The sequence below is a fragment of the Camelus bactrianus genome, chromosome 15 (assembly GCF_048773025.1).
Source record: "Camelus bactrianus isolate YW-2024 breed Bactrian camel chromosome 15, ASM4877302v1, whole genome shotgun sequence".
Lineage (NCBI taxonomy): Eukaryota > Metazoa > Chordata > Mammalia > Artiodactyla > Camelidae > Camelus > Camelus bactrianus.
The window spans coordinates 57,041,707-57,059,668 of record NC_133553.1 but is presented as its reverse complement, the minus strand read 5'-3'; the positions used below and the strand labels follow the sequence as shown (position 1 = coordinate 57,059,668).

The 17,962-nt window shown below is 45.0% G+C and overlaps 1 protein-coding gene across 6 annotated transcripts in view; it reads left to right on the top strand.

Annotated features, from left to right (window-relative positions):
- Positions 1 to 403: 403 nt before the first annotated feature.
- The window catches only part of BCL11A (BCL11 transcription factor A), a 98,103-nt gene continuing 80,544 nt past the window's right edge, over positions 404 to 17,962 (top strand). For 2 of the 6 annotated variants that reach the window (XM_045514369.2, XM_010951885.3), the window contains exons 1-2: positions 907 to 1,497; positions 8,312 to 8,641. In XM_045514369.2, coding sequence (XP_045370325.2) covers positions 1,443 to 1,497; positions 8,312 to 8,641 — 385 coding nt within the window. In that variant the 5' untranslated portion in view covers positions 907 to 1,442. Of the gene's footprint in view, positions 857 to 903; positions 1,498 to 3,734; positions 3,785 to 8,311; positions 8,642 to 17,962 lie in introns of those variants that run through there. The other 4 variants (XM_074341173.1, XM_010951886.3, XM_010951887.3 and 1 more) reach the window with 4 other exon arrangements.

Genomic DNA, 17,962 nt, shown 5'->3' with positions numbered 1-17,962 from the left:
CACTCTCGGGACTGCCCGTGCTTTGTCCTGTGGTCGGCGGCCGCTCCGTGAGGTGGACGCTTCGGCGCCTCCCTCGCCCTGGGTCCGGGCGCTCCACTCCGGGGGCTGGAACGTTTTCTGAGTCTGGCTCCCCGTTCTTTATTCCTCGGCCTTTCTCTCTCTTTCCGCAACCCTAAAGAGCTTCGACTCTGCTCCCAGTTGCATTCAGACCCGATCGCTTGTCAGGGCGTTTAGATCCTCGGCCCCCCGGCTCGGCCTGGGGGCGCCCTCCCGGCCCTCTGGCCGGGGCCTGCACCGTCTCCCTCGCCCTTGCCCTCTCTCTCCAGGCCGCCCAGGCTCTTGGAGGCCCCCGCGCTGCCCCTCCTGACCCGCAACCCTCCAAACTTGAGCTGGACTCAGCTTCGCCGCGCGTTCCCTCCCGCCTCCCCTCACCCGCCGAGGAGCTGTAACTTGGAGGCTCAGCTCTCAACTTCGGGTGATTTTCCTTCGCTATCCTCTGCTCGGGCAAAGTTTCTCGAGCGCAGCCGCGGGCTCACGGCTTTTACTTCGGCCCCGGGCGTCCACACGCTGGGAGCGAGCGCGGCGGCAGCAGCGGCGGAGAGGGGAAGTGGGTGTGCGCACGCAGGAGGGTGTCCGGGAGCAACTCTACCTGGCTTCCCTCCGCCCGCGCTTCCCCGGCCCCTGCAGCCTCCCCGTACACTCTGGGTTTTTTTTCCTTTTTTTTAATTTTAAATAATCTTTCATTTTAGGGTCCGCGTGCGGGGGGGGGAACAGGACGCATGTCTTGCTCCCCCCCCCGTCTCCCCTTTCTTCTCTCCCGGCCACGCCGCCGCCTCGCCGCTCGCTGCGGCCACTGGTGAGCCCGCGGCCCCAGCGCCCCCTCCCCTTTGCCTGCCCCTCCCCCGGGGGCCGCGTCTGGCGTCTGCGGAGCCCCCCGCCCCGCACCTCCCCCGCCCCGCACTGGCCATTGGCTTGTCCTGGTCTCTTTTTCATGTCCAGCCCCTGATGTGTGTCCATTGGTGTGAGCTTCCCCTTCCCTCCTCCCCTTCTCTCCTGCTCGCCCTGCCCATGTTTTGTGTGTCTCTGTCCATCCAGACTCCTGACGTTCAAGTTCGCAGGGACGTCACGTCCGCACTTGAACTTGCAGCTCAGGGGGGCTTTTGCCATTTTTTTCATCTCTCTCTCTCTCTCTATCTCTCCTCTCTCTCTCTCTCTCTTTTTTTTTTTTTTTTGCTTAAAAAAAAAAAAGCCATGACGGCTCTCCCACAATTCATCTTCCCTGCGCCATCTTTGTATTATTTCTAATTTATTTTGGATGTCAAAAGGCACTGATGAAGATATTTTCTCTGGAGTCTCCTTCTTTCTAACCCGGCTCTCCCGATGTGAACCGAGCCGTCGTCCGCCCGCCGCCGCCGCCGCCGCCGCCCGCCCCGCAGCCCACCATGTCTCGCCGCAAGCAAGGCAAACCCCAGCACTTAAGCAAACGGGAATTCTCGCGTAAGTAACCCAATAATAGTAATAATAATTATTAATAATCACGAGAGCGCGCAGGACGAGAAGCAAGAGAGAGGGGGAGAGAGGGGTGTGTGCATGCATTTAAATTTTTTTTTCACGAGAAAAACCTCCGAGAGTCAGGATAAAAGAGATTAAAGGGAGAGGGGGAAAAAAAACCCAACCTCATCCCATCCCGAACCATAACCGTGTGTACACTTTTGGGATAGCATGAACCTTTTAATTTTATTTAATTTTACAAAAATTTGACTCCTCCTCTTTCCTGCTTTCCGCTGCTTTATTTCGCTTTTCGAAAAGGAATGCAATGATTTCCCCTCCGATTTTGCAAAATAATGAACAATGATTTGGATGCTGACAACTCTTGTGCAAACCTAAGGGAGGGAACTGAAGGGGCAAGGGGGGTTGCTTCCACTCACGGTAGGAAGGAAAACGGGGGGTGGGGAGCCCAAGCCTAAAAAAACAATTGCCAGGAAGAAACGAGGTGAGACTGGCCCTCGGACACCAGCGCGCTCTCGATCAAGTGTGCACCGAAAGGAAAGTAGTCATCTCCACAATAGTGAGAAAGTGGGATTGTGGTAGGGGGCCCCCGGCGCTCTGGAGTCTGCGGAGTCTGGAGAGGGGCCGCGGCGACAGGGAGAGCTTAAGCGACCGGGAAGGACAGGAGAAGCGGCCGGCGCTGCCTCCTTTTGTTCCGGCCCGAGGTGGGTGTTTGTCCCGCTCCCTTTTGTGCCGGCTCCTCGCGCTTGCCCTCCCTCGCCGCCGCCACCGAAGGGCAGGAGCAGGGCTGGGGGCGAGCAAGAGAGGGAGGAAAGGCGCCCGAGCCGCCGCCGCCGGGGTTGCAGCTGCCTGCCCCTCCCGGCTGAACCTCAGTGACGGCGAGCAGACGTGCAAAATAAAATAAAATAAAATAGGGCAAGAGAAAGTGAAATTTCTTGCCCCTAAACAGACGCCAAACGTTCCGCCGTCCGTTTTCTGCAACGCTGTCTTTGACTCCCCCACCCCCCCCTGCAAAAATCTCACGATCTCTAGTACAGGGGAGAAATACAATTACCCCCCTTCCCCAAAACCCCTCTAGTTGTAAACTTAGAGCACCGGCGGCACGGAGAGGGAGCGAGGAACTCCCTCCTCTTACTATTTTTTGGAAGATTTTCAAAAAAAGTGGAAGTGGATTTTGATTGGGAAAAATCTCGTGTCTGAATGTTTACAAGCACCGCGTGTGCGGGAGCCTCCTGCCAACAAACAGACAGAGGACCGAGCGCCGCGCGGCAGCCCGGGAGCGGGCGGCGGCTACGGCCGGGCCTCGCCCGGGCCTCGCCGGGCCTCGCCGCGCCCCCGCCCCGCCCGGTATCGCCCACCCGGCGCCCGCCGCCCGCCTGCCTGCACAGCTGCATGCCGTGCCGCGACTCCGCGCCAGCCGGGTCCAGAGTCCACTCTGGCCCCCCAACACAATGCCCAGACCTCCTCCCGGCCAACCCTACTGCGAAATCGGCTGGGGAGAAACTCGGCTTTGCAAAGCATTTTTATTTTGCAAAGCAACCGAGAAAGCGTGTTCTGCCCACCCCTCCCCTCGATGTCTCTTGCCTCCGGCTCGGGGCGTCGGAGAGGTTACCACGTGCTTTCCTTGACCCCCTCCCACCGGGACTGGCCACTAGCCCCCCGCTCCGAAGCGCGGCCGAGTCAGATGGGGGTCGGGAGCGGGTAGGGGAGTAGTATGTTCGAGTATGCGTTTTGGGAGTATTGGGTCCCAGGACCCCCATGCACCCCACCCTTGAGTTCTTGCCCTCAACCTCGGTCCTGGCTCAGTCAGGGGGTCATTGTGAGTCTATATAAGGGAGGATGGGGTGGGTGAGTGGATGGCTGTCTCCGGGCCATCAGAATGCGCCGAAAGGCGGGCGGTGGGCACTTAGGAAAGTTTGGCTGCGAGGGAAAGAAAGGCGTGAGAAGGCCCACCTCCCTCCCCTTCCTCATTCTAGACCCCTATTTTAATTTCTGCTGCAATTTTAAAGGACCACCCTATACCCAGTTCTGTATTTTTTAAAGGGGTGTATGTGCTTGGGGGGTGGGGTGGGCATAGGGAATTGAATTTTTCACTGGGCCCTGGAACTTGTCACACACTTCGAAAGCTCCCCCGCCCGGGCACGTTGCGGGGCCCTCCCTCTCCCCACCCCCGCGCATCCCTCCCTCGCAGCTCTCCCCCGCCCCCCACTCCCCCGGCCGCGCCGGATGCGGAGCAGACGCGGCGCGCGGCGGTGTGAAGTTACAGCCCGGCCAGGTACCGGCGGGAAGGAAGGGCAGTGTTCGCTGCACTCGGGAAAGCCGGGCCCTTCTTCGGAAGGAAGAATTGGGGGCTCAGAGGACGGACTGAAGCATGGAGTCCGGGCTGCTCCCCCGTCCCCCACCCACCCCGGGTCCATCCTGGGACACTCTAGGCTGGGTGGGTTCCCCCCTCTCCCAGTGTCTCAGGGCGGGCTTTGGGTTCAGAGGCCAGCTTGGAGGGGGTGCGGGGGTCGCTCCTTTCTAATTTTCTGGGTTCGCAGAGGGGGCGGGAGCCATTCTGGTGTTCAGGACCCCTTTCTTCCCCCCCCCCCATCCTCCTCCTCTTGGGCTGAATGAGCCATTCGGTCGCTAGGAGGCAGAACAAGATCAAGAAAGCTCAGCGAACTTGAACCTGTACCAGAGCCTCCCCCACCCCCGCTCTGCGTTCTCGGCCGTGAGGGAAGAGCTTCGCGAGGGTGGGGGTGGGGGAAACGGACGGTTAGGCAGAATTCCCTTTCTACCCCCATCACCCCTTACGTCTTTGTTCTTCATTTTGACTTTAAAAATGCTTTTGGCCAGCGCTGCGGAGCAGCGCCCGGGCGCGCGGCCGACACCCCCGTGCGGCGGGAGTGGAGCTGGGTGCAGTTTTCGTTCTCTTTCTGGCGGGTATTTTTGGTAGGGAGGAAAGGGGAGTGTGCGCGCTCTGGCTTCAGGGCAAGGCCAAAGGGCGGGATCCGGCAAGTTTGCACTTAAGTCTCCAGGTTCTCTTCTTGCACCCTCTCGCCTCCAAGCAAAGCACGGACAGAGGCGGCCACAGCGGGCTTGCAGGCGGCTCTGCAGCCCGACCCCAGGCTCCCCCGCCTCCTACAGCTCTAGCCTTAGAGCCCGAAATCACAACAATAGTAATAGTTATCATCATAATGATGCGGGCAAGCAGCGTCATTAATAATGAATAACCGCAGCCGCCGCTGCGCTGCGCTCACCGGTACCCGGAATTGCGGGAGAAACGCATTTGCAGAGATCCCCCAAAGTAAAAAGTGTGAGCCTGTGGACACAGAATCAATTTCAAGACCCGCGCTTGGGGTGTATGCGGTGATACCAAGACAGCACTAGGTTAACCAGCCGAGTTTTCCAAGCCTCACTTCCCATTTCTTCAACTGGCGGGCCAGAGAAACCGTCGTCACCCGATGGCCGGGCAGGACCGGCATGGAGGCGGCCGTCGGGGCCCCAGGCTGCCCGCCGCCCACCGCCCCCGGCCCCCGGTTTCCGGCCCCACGGCCCTGCGGCCGCCGCTGCACGTGTTTGCAGCGAGCGCGGCCCAAGCTTGCGGCCAGCACGCTGCTCGCTTTGTGCTTCAGAGTCCCGGCGCCCAACTTCACTTTCTGCAAAGCCTACCTCCGCCAGGCCCCCTGCCCTGGGCCTGTCGCCCCTGCCTTCGCTTTTGTTTCTTTGCTTTTTCTTTCTGCATTTCAGCCTCCGTTTGCTTCCTTACCCTGTTAAGACAATCAAAGGGAAGGACTTGGAAAGCAAACTTGAAGGCAGTGCTCTTTTCCCCTCCCCCTCCCCAGCAGCCCTCGTTTCCCTTGCTGCTTCTCCACATTTCTTCTAAGGCTTTTTTTTAAATTTATTCCTTTGCAACTGCAGAGGAAAGAGATCTCAGTCAGCCGCTGGGGCATTGAGACGTTTCAGTCTTGCTGTTTGAACGCAGAAGCATTTTATTTTCTATTTCTTTTTCCCCTTGTAGAGAATTCGCGGCTAATTATTATGATTATTTGCCCACTCCCTTCCACTTCAATCCTGGACTCCCCGCTTTGTAGCCAGAGCTTAGGCCGCAGCTTAGAAACGATGGTATTGTGGGGGCGAAGGAGGATGGAATTGAACTGAGGGAGGGGGTAAAATGGCTGAGGTTAGGAATGTTTTTAGGGAAAAGGAAATTTGCATTAAAATACAGAGAAATTATCAGATGCCCAGAAAGGAAATGTTGATTGCCACTGAGAAAAGATGTCAATGCAAATCAGTAGATTACACCAAGAGAATTGTATTTTCATATTTTCTTTGTGCCCCACTTCGTCTGATTTTTAACATTAATACCAGCAATGATAAGAACACATTTTGGTATTTCTCTGAACATCACTAGCCAAATGTTTAGCAGGGAGCCCGATGTTAAATGTATTTCATACATTAGGATATAATTCTTGTTAATTAGCAATAATTTACGTTAAGAGCATAGAAAATGTTGAGGTTATAGGTTTTATATCTGTACATTTGATCATCTTGTTATTTTCAAGAACTTTGCCTCCTATAAAATTAATTAGGTGAAATGTGGAGGTGTAATCAGCAACCTCTGAATTACCACTTCATTTCCTGGTTTTGATTGTAAATCAGTTCAGTCACTACATTTAGAAGACTTTAACCAAGTCTGTTTTATACTGCATTACCTTTAACTATTTGATACCTAGGAGAATATTTCCTTTTGCTCCTAAATAATATTTCCATTTGCAGAAATGTTTCAGGCCTCGGGAATAAAAAACAAATCTTAACGGTGGATTTTAAAAAATGGCTTTTTTGCAAAGGTTCTATGTACTTCTGACTTTAATAAAATATTTTCCCTGAGTCTATCTTCAGTCTGTAAACCTCAGGACTTGTAGTTAATGCTGAACAACAACAAAAAAGGCCACATTCGTTAATGTGTACTTAAATTCCTTAATTCAAATAGGAGGGATCTTAGAGAATGACTTCCCTATTCAGTTCCTCACTTGGTCAAAATGAAAGCAAATGTAGGAGAAAAATGACATAGAAGCATAATGCAAAAGCACTTCTGTTTGTCTTCTTTTATTTGAGAAGTATGCATATGTATTCTGTATTTATCTTTTGGTCAGTATGTTGGGCAAAGTAATATAAGTGCTTACGTTGCTGTCTTTATTAGTAGGGATATAACCTTCATATTCCTGTGGTGACCTTATGTTAAATTAGGAGGAGTACCACAGGCTAGAAATTATGACATGTCCTACTTGAGCACAGGTGCAGCTAGGCAGGGCTCTCTCAATATTATTTCACCCAGCACATCTGGGAGTTACTCCAGATCTTCCCCCTCAATATTCAGCCTGGGTAGGGTTGAAATAAATTTAACCTGAGTTCACTGGATTTTTGCACTTTATCAAAATCTGTTCCAATATTCTACACTCAAATTAAAATCTATTTTTTGATTCTCTGTGGCTTTAAGTTCATTAAATGTGAAATTGGCAGCTTGCTAAAGAAGGTCAGACTGATTAACTGTTTAAGACTTGTACATTTTCTGCTTCAGTTTTATTAACTGGCAGCATCCTGGATGTGTTTTGTATTTTATGATATTTTGTGTATGTGTGTGATAGAGTAAGCATAAGGTTTCAGGAGCAGAGACTTACCAACTCTCTTTTCCCCTTTGAAAGGTTAAAAAATGAGAGAAACTGTTCAAATAGATGCTGGAGTATTTGGGTGCAAATTTAAAAAAAGGAAACAGGAATGAAAGACATATCTACCTTGTTATACCATCCGCTGGTGATTTTGTGTGCAGAAATAGTCTCATAATGAAGTGTTTTGGAGCTCATTCAGAAAATTAGTCAACTTTGACAACATTAGGCAAAGTATTTCAAGTCTAAAGAAAGGACTTCTCAGCCTTGTTCTGAAATGTGGCGTTTGCTTGACCATTCTGATTTTTATGTGTTGGGGGCCACCAACTGCAAACATGTTTAGAATATTTTAGGCATTCCTTTCTTCAGAATGAAAAAATGACTAATTGGCTTATTTTCTTAAGTACTCAAAAGTATCCCATTTAGCTAATGTGTCTGAGAAGAATTGCCAGTGAATTTGGTATTTCTTTGATTTTGTGGCACTGCTGAGAGTGAGATCAGAAAGGCTTTTGGCAGTGTGAATTACGCTGCGTTATGATTATTATTTAGATCTGTTTCACAGGTGAATGCCGTCGTTTTCTTATTACGGCAGTGTAAACGTGGCACATTTCTGTGTGATGTAGTAGCTTTCTAATTTATGAAGCCATGTCTCTGTATATTTAGGAGCATATACATTCACACACAAAGGGTATATGTGTGTTTATTTACCTCTCCTTTTATTCTTGGGCACAATAGATAACTTAGTCTATAGGGAAAAAGAAACAAATTTGGTTTCAGTCCATGTTTTTACCAGTTTTTTTGTGGGGGTAGTTATTATTTAAGCTTTCTTTCATGTTTCTCATTAACTATTTAACAGTTATATTCTTTCTAAACTCATGAACGGGGTGTGTGTGTGTGTTTTCTCTGTAAGTGTGCAAGTCAGACAATTTTCTTTAAATATATGACGATTTGTCTCATTGATAAATTTACTTTCTTGTTGACAACCTTGACATCCATGTGCATTTTAGGTGCTTACATTTTTCTGGGCATTAAATGGAGGAGCCTAGAAACCCTTTACATAATGTGCTGGGGTGGGATGGGGTTGAGAATGTATTTCCCCCATTTCTCTCCTTTCTGGCACTCTAATAATTGTGCTTTTGTTTCTTCAACCACAGCCGAACCTCTTGAAGCCATTCTTACAGATGATGAACCAGACCACGGCCCTTTGGGAGCTCCAGAAGGGGACCATGACCTCCTCACATGTGGGCAGTGCCAGATGAACTTCCCGTTGGGGGACATTCTTATTTTTATCGAGCACAAACGGAAACAATGCAATGGCAGCCTCTGCTTAGAAAAAGCTGTGGATAAGCCACCTTCCCCTTCACCAATCGAGATGAAAAAAGCATCCAATCCCGTGGAGGTTGGCATCCAGGTCACGCCAGAGGATGACGATTGTTTATCAACGTCATCTAGAGGAATTTGCCCCAAACAGGAACACATAGCAGGTAAATGAGAAGCAAGGAGAAAAGCTGTTTGCATGTTTTCTTTTCATTTTCAGAGGCGCTGTAGCCAAGCACTAAGGAGTGGTGAAATGCTTTCTCCATGTGACTGTCCATGACAGCCCTGTAATGTTAAAATAATCATTCCTATTGCCTATGTCCAGAACACACAAAAATAAATATTTTCCACTTCACTTGAGTCAGATGTAGGCAGAATAGGTTACACACACCTGATGCCCTCTCTCTGGATCTGCTGATTCTAAATTTCTTTCCTTTTCTCTCCCTTTCTCATTTTTAAGTGTTAAAGCTTACTACACCCAGCCCAGTTTCCGATGTCCACTTCCAGCCTTGGTGACAAGTCAGAGGCAAAGTGGCCATATGGGCATTTATAGTTCAGCCAATGACCTGTTTGAGTCAGAATGCCTGGTCAGGCCTCTCTCTGGATGCAGTTCGTTTTCGAGGCTTCCGTGAAGTTGGGTGGGCTGGCAGGGCATTTTGGAGGGGCTGGAAAGAGTTAACTGTGCTACGGGGCTAGCCTTGGATCCATATTGGCTGTCAGCCCGTATGGGGCTGTAATTAAACACAGCCCCGTGGTGGGATGACACCGTGACCTTGACTTTAAGATGCCATTTTCGACTGGCCAGGCCAGAGTAGAGAGGGCAGTTGCTGAAGCGCACAGACATGCTTACTCGAAAAGTTTAAGGGCATGTTGGAAATTTCAAAAGGTTGGTTTGACAGGAACGGCTGCTCCCTGCAGCCTGCCTCCTCAGCTAAATGATAAATGCTTCTCTGTGCTCTCTCTTGTCTCTGATGTGGTTTTGACAGATGTATCTTGATTTTGTTTGTGGTTTACACAACCGCATGTCACCCTTACAAATGTCCAGTCCAGACTTCCACTGTTTCTGCTATAACACAATGTTAAAATTCCCTTGGAAAAATACATACATGTATTCAACAGTTCTCCTTCCTTTGGTTAAATTTAGCAGAGAGGTAGCTAGGGGTGTGGGTTTCTCAGCAGCTCAAGGGAAAAGGAATTAACGGCTAACAGAGGGACTTAAATCCCTACTCTAAGAGATAAACAGCACCACTATATAGTGACCCTTAACACATGTTTTAAAAAATGAAACAACAGTGATTTAACACATAAGATGAAGTGAATGCCGATTTTGTGTTGACAAAACAGGCATGCCTGTTAGTGAATGACTTCCCTCTGTTCCCCCGCCCCTGCCCCCCGAAGGCAGAAGGTTTGTTCAGTTTTAGGAAGGGAAGTGCATTTAATCAATTGATTCACTGGAACTTGTCCCTCCAACCTACTTTGACCACAGAGTTGAACTGCAGTGGGTCAGTGGTCCAGAGGGGATTAAATGTCGTATTATTTCTCCTCTCCCCCTCTGGAATTTGATCATTAAAATCAAATGTGGCTTTTCTTTCTTTCTTTCTTTCTTTCTTTCTTTCTTTCTTTCTTTCTTTCTTTCTTTCTTTCTTTCTTTCTTTCTTTCTTTCTCTCTTTCTTTCTCTCTTTCTTTCTTTCTTTCTCTCTCTCTTTCTTTCTTTCTTTCTTTCTTTCTTTCTTTCTTTCTTTCTTTCTTTCTTTCTTTCTTTCTTTTTTCCTTCCTTCTTTCCTTCTTTCTTTCCTTCCTTCTTTCCTTCTTCTTTCTTTCTTGCTCTCGCTTTTGCTCTCTTTCTTCTCTTTCTTTCTTGCTCTTTCTTTTTTAATGCTGCTTGCAATAACACTAGATACTTTTCCTTTAGTGATATAAGAAATCTGCTGCCAGGGAAGCTGCATTTACAACATACGTTTCTCAAATCCACCACATGTAGCTTATATGACATGCAGGTTAGGATTTTATTCCCCATCTCCCGCCCCGACCCCCCAGTAGGATATGGCAATGACCATTTCCATGTGCTGTCTTGTGACTGGAAGGAAAATGAACAGAAGTGTAAGGCATGATTAATGAAGCAAGAGCAAGCGGAAGGGGATTTGTCGTCTTCGGAGATCCAAAGCCTTTCTAAATCACCAAATATGGAGTAACGCTTGCGTGATGTAACATCGTATTTACATATTGAGCTGCTCGTTTAAAAGACAAAACACAGTGTCTGTCAAGCAAGAATTAAAACCACACTTCTTACTGAGGTTCCAAATAGGTTATTCAGTCTCTGATTAACCAGCTTGAAAATTCTGTGCCTCTGTACTTAGAGGAGAAATCTAAAAAGCTGGGGGAAGGCCCTATAGTGAAGGCTTTTTACTGTCACAGTTGTAAATCTACATAGGGAAAGGAGATATTTTTCTCAACTAACTCTCTGGGTGTCATAAAGATTCTTTTTTTTTTTTTTTTTAAAGGAGTAGGACAGTAACAGAGCCCAAAGAAGCTCCCCACAAAAAGCACGTTTAAAATATATTTTATAGAGCTAATGCTAAGTAATTTCACCGAGATGAAAAGCTACCTAAGCTATCTAAGATATTCAATGGGTTCACCAGCGCTGCCACGCAGGTGAGGTAAACCTTTCATGCACGAATAATTAAAAAGTCTTGATTCCTTTCATTGTGTTTAATCACCTGTTCCCACCCTAGAATTGGCTGAACATAAATAGCGTGGTCACATCTCAAAGCGATATGTCAGTAACTAGAATCACGACTTCTCATAATTCATGGTAATGAATTAAGAGTTTCCTATGGTGAAATTAACATTCTACCATTGCACATAAATTAAGATGCCCTGGCTCTCAGGTGCCTCTGAAGCGAAGTTCTGGAAACGGCTGTGTACCCCCAGCCCATTTCTCTCAAGCACGTCTTCACAATTCCAAGTCTGCTTTTCTTTTTATGGTGAGGAAGGAAACAATAAGAGTAATCACTCAGTAGATATTTGAATTGTGTCACAAAAAGAAAGGAGAGGCAATGCTCTGTATTAGGAAAGAGATATATTGATGAATCTCTAGAAAAATATGTTTGGCAACCATATAAAAGGTAGTCATTTAAATGCGCTGTGTAGGAAAGGCTTTATTAAAGTGATGTAAGTTGGATGTGAGCTTACTGTGTGCTCTGTGCTGTTTTATGGGCAGGAAGCTGGAATAAAGCAGTGACAGATCTTCTTCCTGAGATAAATAAAGCTTAGAATTCGGGGCTTTCACATAGGAGGATGAGTGGAGTTCTTTAAGCCTTCAGTGAGATGGTATGCATTTTGGCTGTACACTGGCCTCTCAAAGCTGAGTATTTTTTAGAAAGTTTTTAGAAAGGATGATTTTTACCTGGTTGACTACACACATATGTTGGTCAGGTTGTTTTTTTTTTTTCATTTTATTCAGATATTCAAAATATTGTGTGATTGTGATCCATCGAGACCATTGAAACAGCATTAATTTAGCTGGAAACGAGTAGGTTATATTGTGCAGAGCCCAGTTCATTAATTTGTGTTTCAGATATCCACCATCAGATATCAGCAGTCTTTGACTGGCAGTCAGGACTTTTCATTAGGGTTTTGTTTTGCTTTCTAGTTTCATATTTTGTGAGGGGGGAGATACTCATTGAAGATTAGTGACTGTGGAACTGCTGTTCACTTATAGAAAAGGCCAAAAAATACCATCCCATGGTATTAGCTTTTAGGTTTTGGCTTATTGCACATAGAAATCTTTAAATTAGGATTGGGTTGTCATAAAGTTAGCTTTTTGAGAGAATGGGAGAAAATATGACAAGTCCTGGAAAGCATAGTGAAGTACTATTGATATACAATATTTTTTTTCTCTTTAAAATCATGGGCATAGACATCGATATCAGGGTATTTAAAAACTATTTGCCCAGACAATATACCTCATGCCTAGATAATAATACTCTAGACAGGTACTCTAATGAAGGGAGAAATATTAATTCAACCCAGAAATACATAAGCATGTTACTTAAAGATAAATCAAGTATAATATACTTACGCTTTTCAGAATATAGAAACTCAGCTTGCCTTTTTTTTTTGGTGTCTATTTGAATTCTTTCCTGTCTCAGACTAAACTGGAGAATGTATCAATATACTTTACAGTAGAGTGGTAAATGAGGCTATAAATTACACTATCCTATTATAACCTCTTATTTTTCATTTCTCTTTATTTGTGTGATTCTGAATAAAAACCACTGACTTCTGATGTGAATTTGTAGAATGGCAGCAAACAAAAAACAAAAAGACTAACAAAAAACCCCTCAGTATGCTGTTGAACATTTTATTTACCTTCCTTTAGCATCCAGAGAATAGAGAATATTGTTTCCTAAGAAATACCTAGGATTTTCATTGGGAGCCCATGTTTGTGAGGCTGTTACCCAAAAGCTCATGTTCATGAGACTAGGAGTCCTATATACAGGATGTATTTGTAAATAAGGCAGAGAAAGGTTGTGAACTGGCAGCTTGGATGTTTTGTCAAAGTACAATGTCAGAGAAACTCTTTCTAAGACAAATTGTAAATAGAACTGTCACAGCGATTGCATGATTGTGTCTTACAATTGTTGGCATTGTCAGAGGACTTTTGAAAGCTTAATTAAACACAGTGGCCCTCATGGCTGCTAAATTTACTTCGGCAAGCCAAAAAGAAAAAAAAAAGTCTAAAATGTGGAAGATCTCAAAGATCCCAAAGTTCTTCCGATGTTACTCTTTCGGTGACACAGAAAAGATGCATTGTGCATTTTCCTGGTTGCCTTTTATAAATAATAGTTTTGAGAATAGAGCCACGTGATATGAAGATCATCCTGTGTGTGATGTGGAGATTGTGTTAGTTTTTCTGTCTCCTGCTGTTACAGACAGTTAATGTAAAAATGGCCTTTTATTGGAAACACAAATATGTATTCACTTCAAGAACAGGAGCAGAGGGGGAAAGTTTCCCTCCCATTCTGTGTTTATTCTGTGAAAGCTTAAAAGAACAGTGCTGTAATTTCTTAAATCACCCCATTCCTTGTGTTGCAAGTTGTGCCTTTTACTTTAAAGGATCTGAAATCTGTTTTGCACACCTTTCTCCTGGTGAATGTGGCATTTAATTGTGGAGCTGCCCATGGGCTGGAAAATGCAACTGGGTATAGACACGTGCAGGCAATGTCAGGACAGCGAAACTTAAGCTCAGGGAGAGGCGAGTTGGATGCATACTGATAGCACATTTTAGAGTCCTGGAAAGTCATTAATTTCACACTGCAGCCTCAGTGTAGTCTGGCTAATGTGGGGGTGCTGAATGGGAGTATATAACAAATGTGCAAATCTTAGTGAAGCATTTTTCAGTTTGTGATTTCTTAGTGAAAGTGTTTCATAAAGGAGAATAGGTGAATGGTGGCCTTGCACACTAGGCAGGGAGAAAGGAAGAAAGTTTTGGCTTTGCTTTGGGGGAAGATATGAAATTTAACTGAAGTAGCACAGTTAGGGAAATGCACCGAGATTGCGTCATTTGATGTTAATTTAATCTACTCTGCTTGGTCTGTTCACACCCTTTATTGCACAAAGAAATCATTTGACAAAATTTACCCGAAGCCCAAGTCTGTTTTTACATACAGTAGTACCGGCTTTGTGCAATAAAAGGCACTTAGCATCAAGCCGGACCCAGTCTGGCATCTTGCCACTTTTTTAGCAAGAGATTTAATCACCAAGGATCTTTAGTACCTTTCTGCTTGTTCAGATTTCATTTGGGTCATGGTTATGTCAGCAGTGTTGTTATTACAAAGATTGAAAAAAAAAAATTTAAACTTAGTGCCCATTTTAAACACTATCTTATATTAAGCAAGTTTTTGTTTTATGTGTCAATTTGGAGGACATTAATAAAGTTCATAAAATATGTTCAGACTATATAATTTAATGGATAATAACTAGTATTTTTATTTGTAATACCAACAGAAAATTGGCCATTGTATTCCTCCTTCCTCTGTTCTTTCCTCCTACCTAGGTAAATAAGCACCCTTGAATTGCTTCTTCTCTTTACTTCCAGGGGCTAGAGCTCTGGCCAATATCAGTAAATTTACCTTTGTAATTTGCCATGTAGTTTTTACAACAATGACCTAATTAATTTGAGCATGGACCATATTATTGCTACTAGAGTCATTTTCTGTCACAAACTTAATTTCTAGGAAATGTAACCTGACGAATAAGAATGCTTTAGCTCTCCACATGTGCTCCGAGAGACCAAAGGCAGATTTAAAATAATAATAATAAAAAAATGCCAGCATTATTTAAGCCAGTATGCTTGATGCCAAACTCAATTTGAAGCCAGTAAACATCAGACTGTATTTCTAATCGGTTTTAGAATGTAACATATTCCATATTGGGTTCACTGGAATTTGTCTGTCTGCTTTTCACTGGCCAGCTGCACTCTCTATGCATTTTTAAAACATTTCAGCAAAGGCTTTTGCTGTTCTTAGCAGGGTTAGTAACTTGGGGTCTATTTCTGAGCTCATTCGTCATTCTGCGATGGCATTGAGTTAGGTTGGCAAGGGAAGGATTTGAGGCATGGAGGGTGGTGAGGTCACTTCTGACCCCAGCAGGGAATAGGTGAGCTTCATTTGCCTTTACAATAGGCGCACAGCTACTGCACCTTGGAAGATCTCTCAGGTGCCGCTCAGATGGGCGCATGTAAATGCCCTGTCAGATGCGGAGACGGAATATTAATGCTTCTTCCACCAGCGCACCATAATAAAGCTGTACACAGCAAGCTTAATATGCAGCTAGTCTGGGGAATTGTGTAAACTTAGATAGCCCAGTGTGAAAGACAGCGATGTGAAAATGCTGGATATGCCACAGTTTCCATTCTTGTTCTCCTTTGATCTATAGCAAAATGAAAACATCATTCTTTCCTTCTCTTGGAGTTGTCTCCCCAACTCTGCCACCTCCCAATCCCCCACCCGAATTTTTTGCATGTGCTGGTATGGAGAAATACGACATAATTTGTTTCATATGGTTACTTACAGGCGTTTGAATATTTAAAATTTTAAATAGCCACAGTTCCAGCTTTTCCTGTTAAAAGTATGTGATTTGAACAAAGGGAGTATAGTGTAAATATCTGTGGTGATTTGCAACACCCCTCTTTCCCCATTAAACACACACACGGACACACGTGCACACATTCAGTTTAAATCTAGGGCTGACTTAAAGGACTTCTCTACCCTCATTTGTACTTTTTTTTTTTTTTTACAACTCTCAACTGGAACTCCATTAAAATATTTTACCATTATTTTTGAGTCCACTGTTGCTTGAGGTTTTAAAGAGGATTTTTATAATGTGTTCATTTAACAGAATCAACAGCTGTCAGAACCAGTTGTGGTAAATCCACAAAACGTACAAAGAAAAATACACACGTTTCCTGAAACAAAACACTCGGAAAAATAAGCTGCCAAGAGCTGGCGAGTGAGAAGTTTGCAGACAGGGCACCAGAGTGTTTCTTCTCTTGGTTCACCCTGGAGACTGATGTGAGCGGATCTGATGCAATGCTGCTGGAAGGCTTACCTGAACAGGTTGCCGCTCTGAGCTAGCGCACACACGGGGGATAGGAGGGCCACCGCTCGCTCCCTCTCTGCCCTCCCTTTTTCTTTTTGATCTGTTTAGATAGATAAAATACCAAGTTCTTGGAGGGCTAAACAACAAATTATACCCACTAAAGGTGAAGTGATCCGGTTTAAACTTTCTGTAAAAGAGGCGAGAAGACACCGTGCACACCCTTTTCCAGATAGGGTTGGCAGCCTGTTATTCAGAATTGAATCGGCCCTGCCAGGGAATTCCCACTGGGGACCTGGAGCAGGCATGTTGATGAAGGGGATACCTAGGGACCTGTGGTCACTCACAATGAGTTTCTGTTTGTATCTTCACTGTTGCTAGCATTGGCAATGAACAATTACACCTACAATTTGATCTTACTTTTAGATAGAGGTGAGCCCACTGATTAAAAACTCCCATTAAAATGAAGAATGGAATTATTGTGAAATCTGCAAAGGTCCTTTCAGGAAGAACACAGGTGCTGTGGTGTACCCGCCTTCCTCCGCTTTCTGTTTTCTTTTTGAACTTTCTAAAAAACACGAGGAAGCCTGCTAAGCATTGAAGCAGTTACATTTATATTCATCAGTTGTTCATTTTCTTGATATGTAATGATGCATAAAAAACTGCAGAAAAAAATCACATCTGTTAATTTTTAGGGGAAATAAGGTGTAGCTTGGATTCTTACCTTAGTTGGAGCACAAGGCACTACATGTCAGGTCTGATTTTTTACATTTTAAATATAGAGTTTCTCTTTGGGTCAAAAAATATCTAAAGCATTTCCTTTTACAGACTCAGGGGACACCATGATTTCATGATTTATTTACATTTAGGGGCAGCTCACAATGAGCCATTTACTGCTCATTTTAGCCCCCTCCCCGAGTCTTCGAGTTCATAGTTAAAACAATGCATTAACCAGTGTTAAATTTTAAATCTCATGAGTTTTTCTCTCCTACTCCATCCCATCCTAAGATTAAAAAAAATTATTCTTTTACATTTAAAAGTGAACATTGGCTACTGAAGAATGATTTAAAGGCTGAGAAAAATTTTAATAGTAAATCGTAACCTTCTCATGTTATGTTTTTGTTATGTTAAGGGGAAAAATCAATAAGGAAAAATTTAATTCTGATAAAGACACTCTTGGATCTTTGAAAACAACTGCTATCCTTTTAACTAAAACATTTGAGCAGCTTCAAAGACTATGTATTTCTTCTGATCTTGGAGCTGTGTGACTGGTAGCAAGAAAGAAAAAAAATCTTATTCTACATACAAGTGGATTGCTTAACAAGTCTGCACAGACACGTACTTGTTTGTACAATAGAGATAAAAATTCCTGTATAAAAATAATTCAGCTGCTGACAGCAGGCATTGTTGTTGGACCTGTCTTTTGTGCGTGTCCCAGCTCTGGGCCCCCTCCCCCACTATCTGCTTGGGGCAGCTTGCTGCCTGCAGACTCCTGACCAGAAGTTAATTGCTATATATTAAATATATAGGTATTGTATTTAAAGAGGAATATCTCGAGCCTTCCTATATGCATTCTACTCTACTTTCTGGTGTGATTGCGGCATTGCCAGCAGGGGGGTGGCAGGCAAACACTCTAATAGGGAAAATGACTTGAAGGCAGTTAGGGGAAATTTGGCCTTCAAGTCCCATTTGCTCTGCAGTGTAGCATCGGTTTCTAAACTTTTGTTTTTAATCTAATTCTGATTTACTCTGTCACATCCCATATCAACCCTCATTGAACTCTACTCATGTAGAGTAACATTAGTGTCAAACGGAATTGGTCAGGACTGTGGACCTGTGGCTCATACAGATGGTCGTGGATGCAGGTTCCATGCAGCTCTGCATCCTA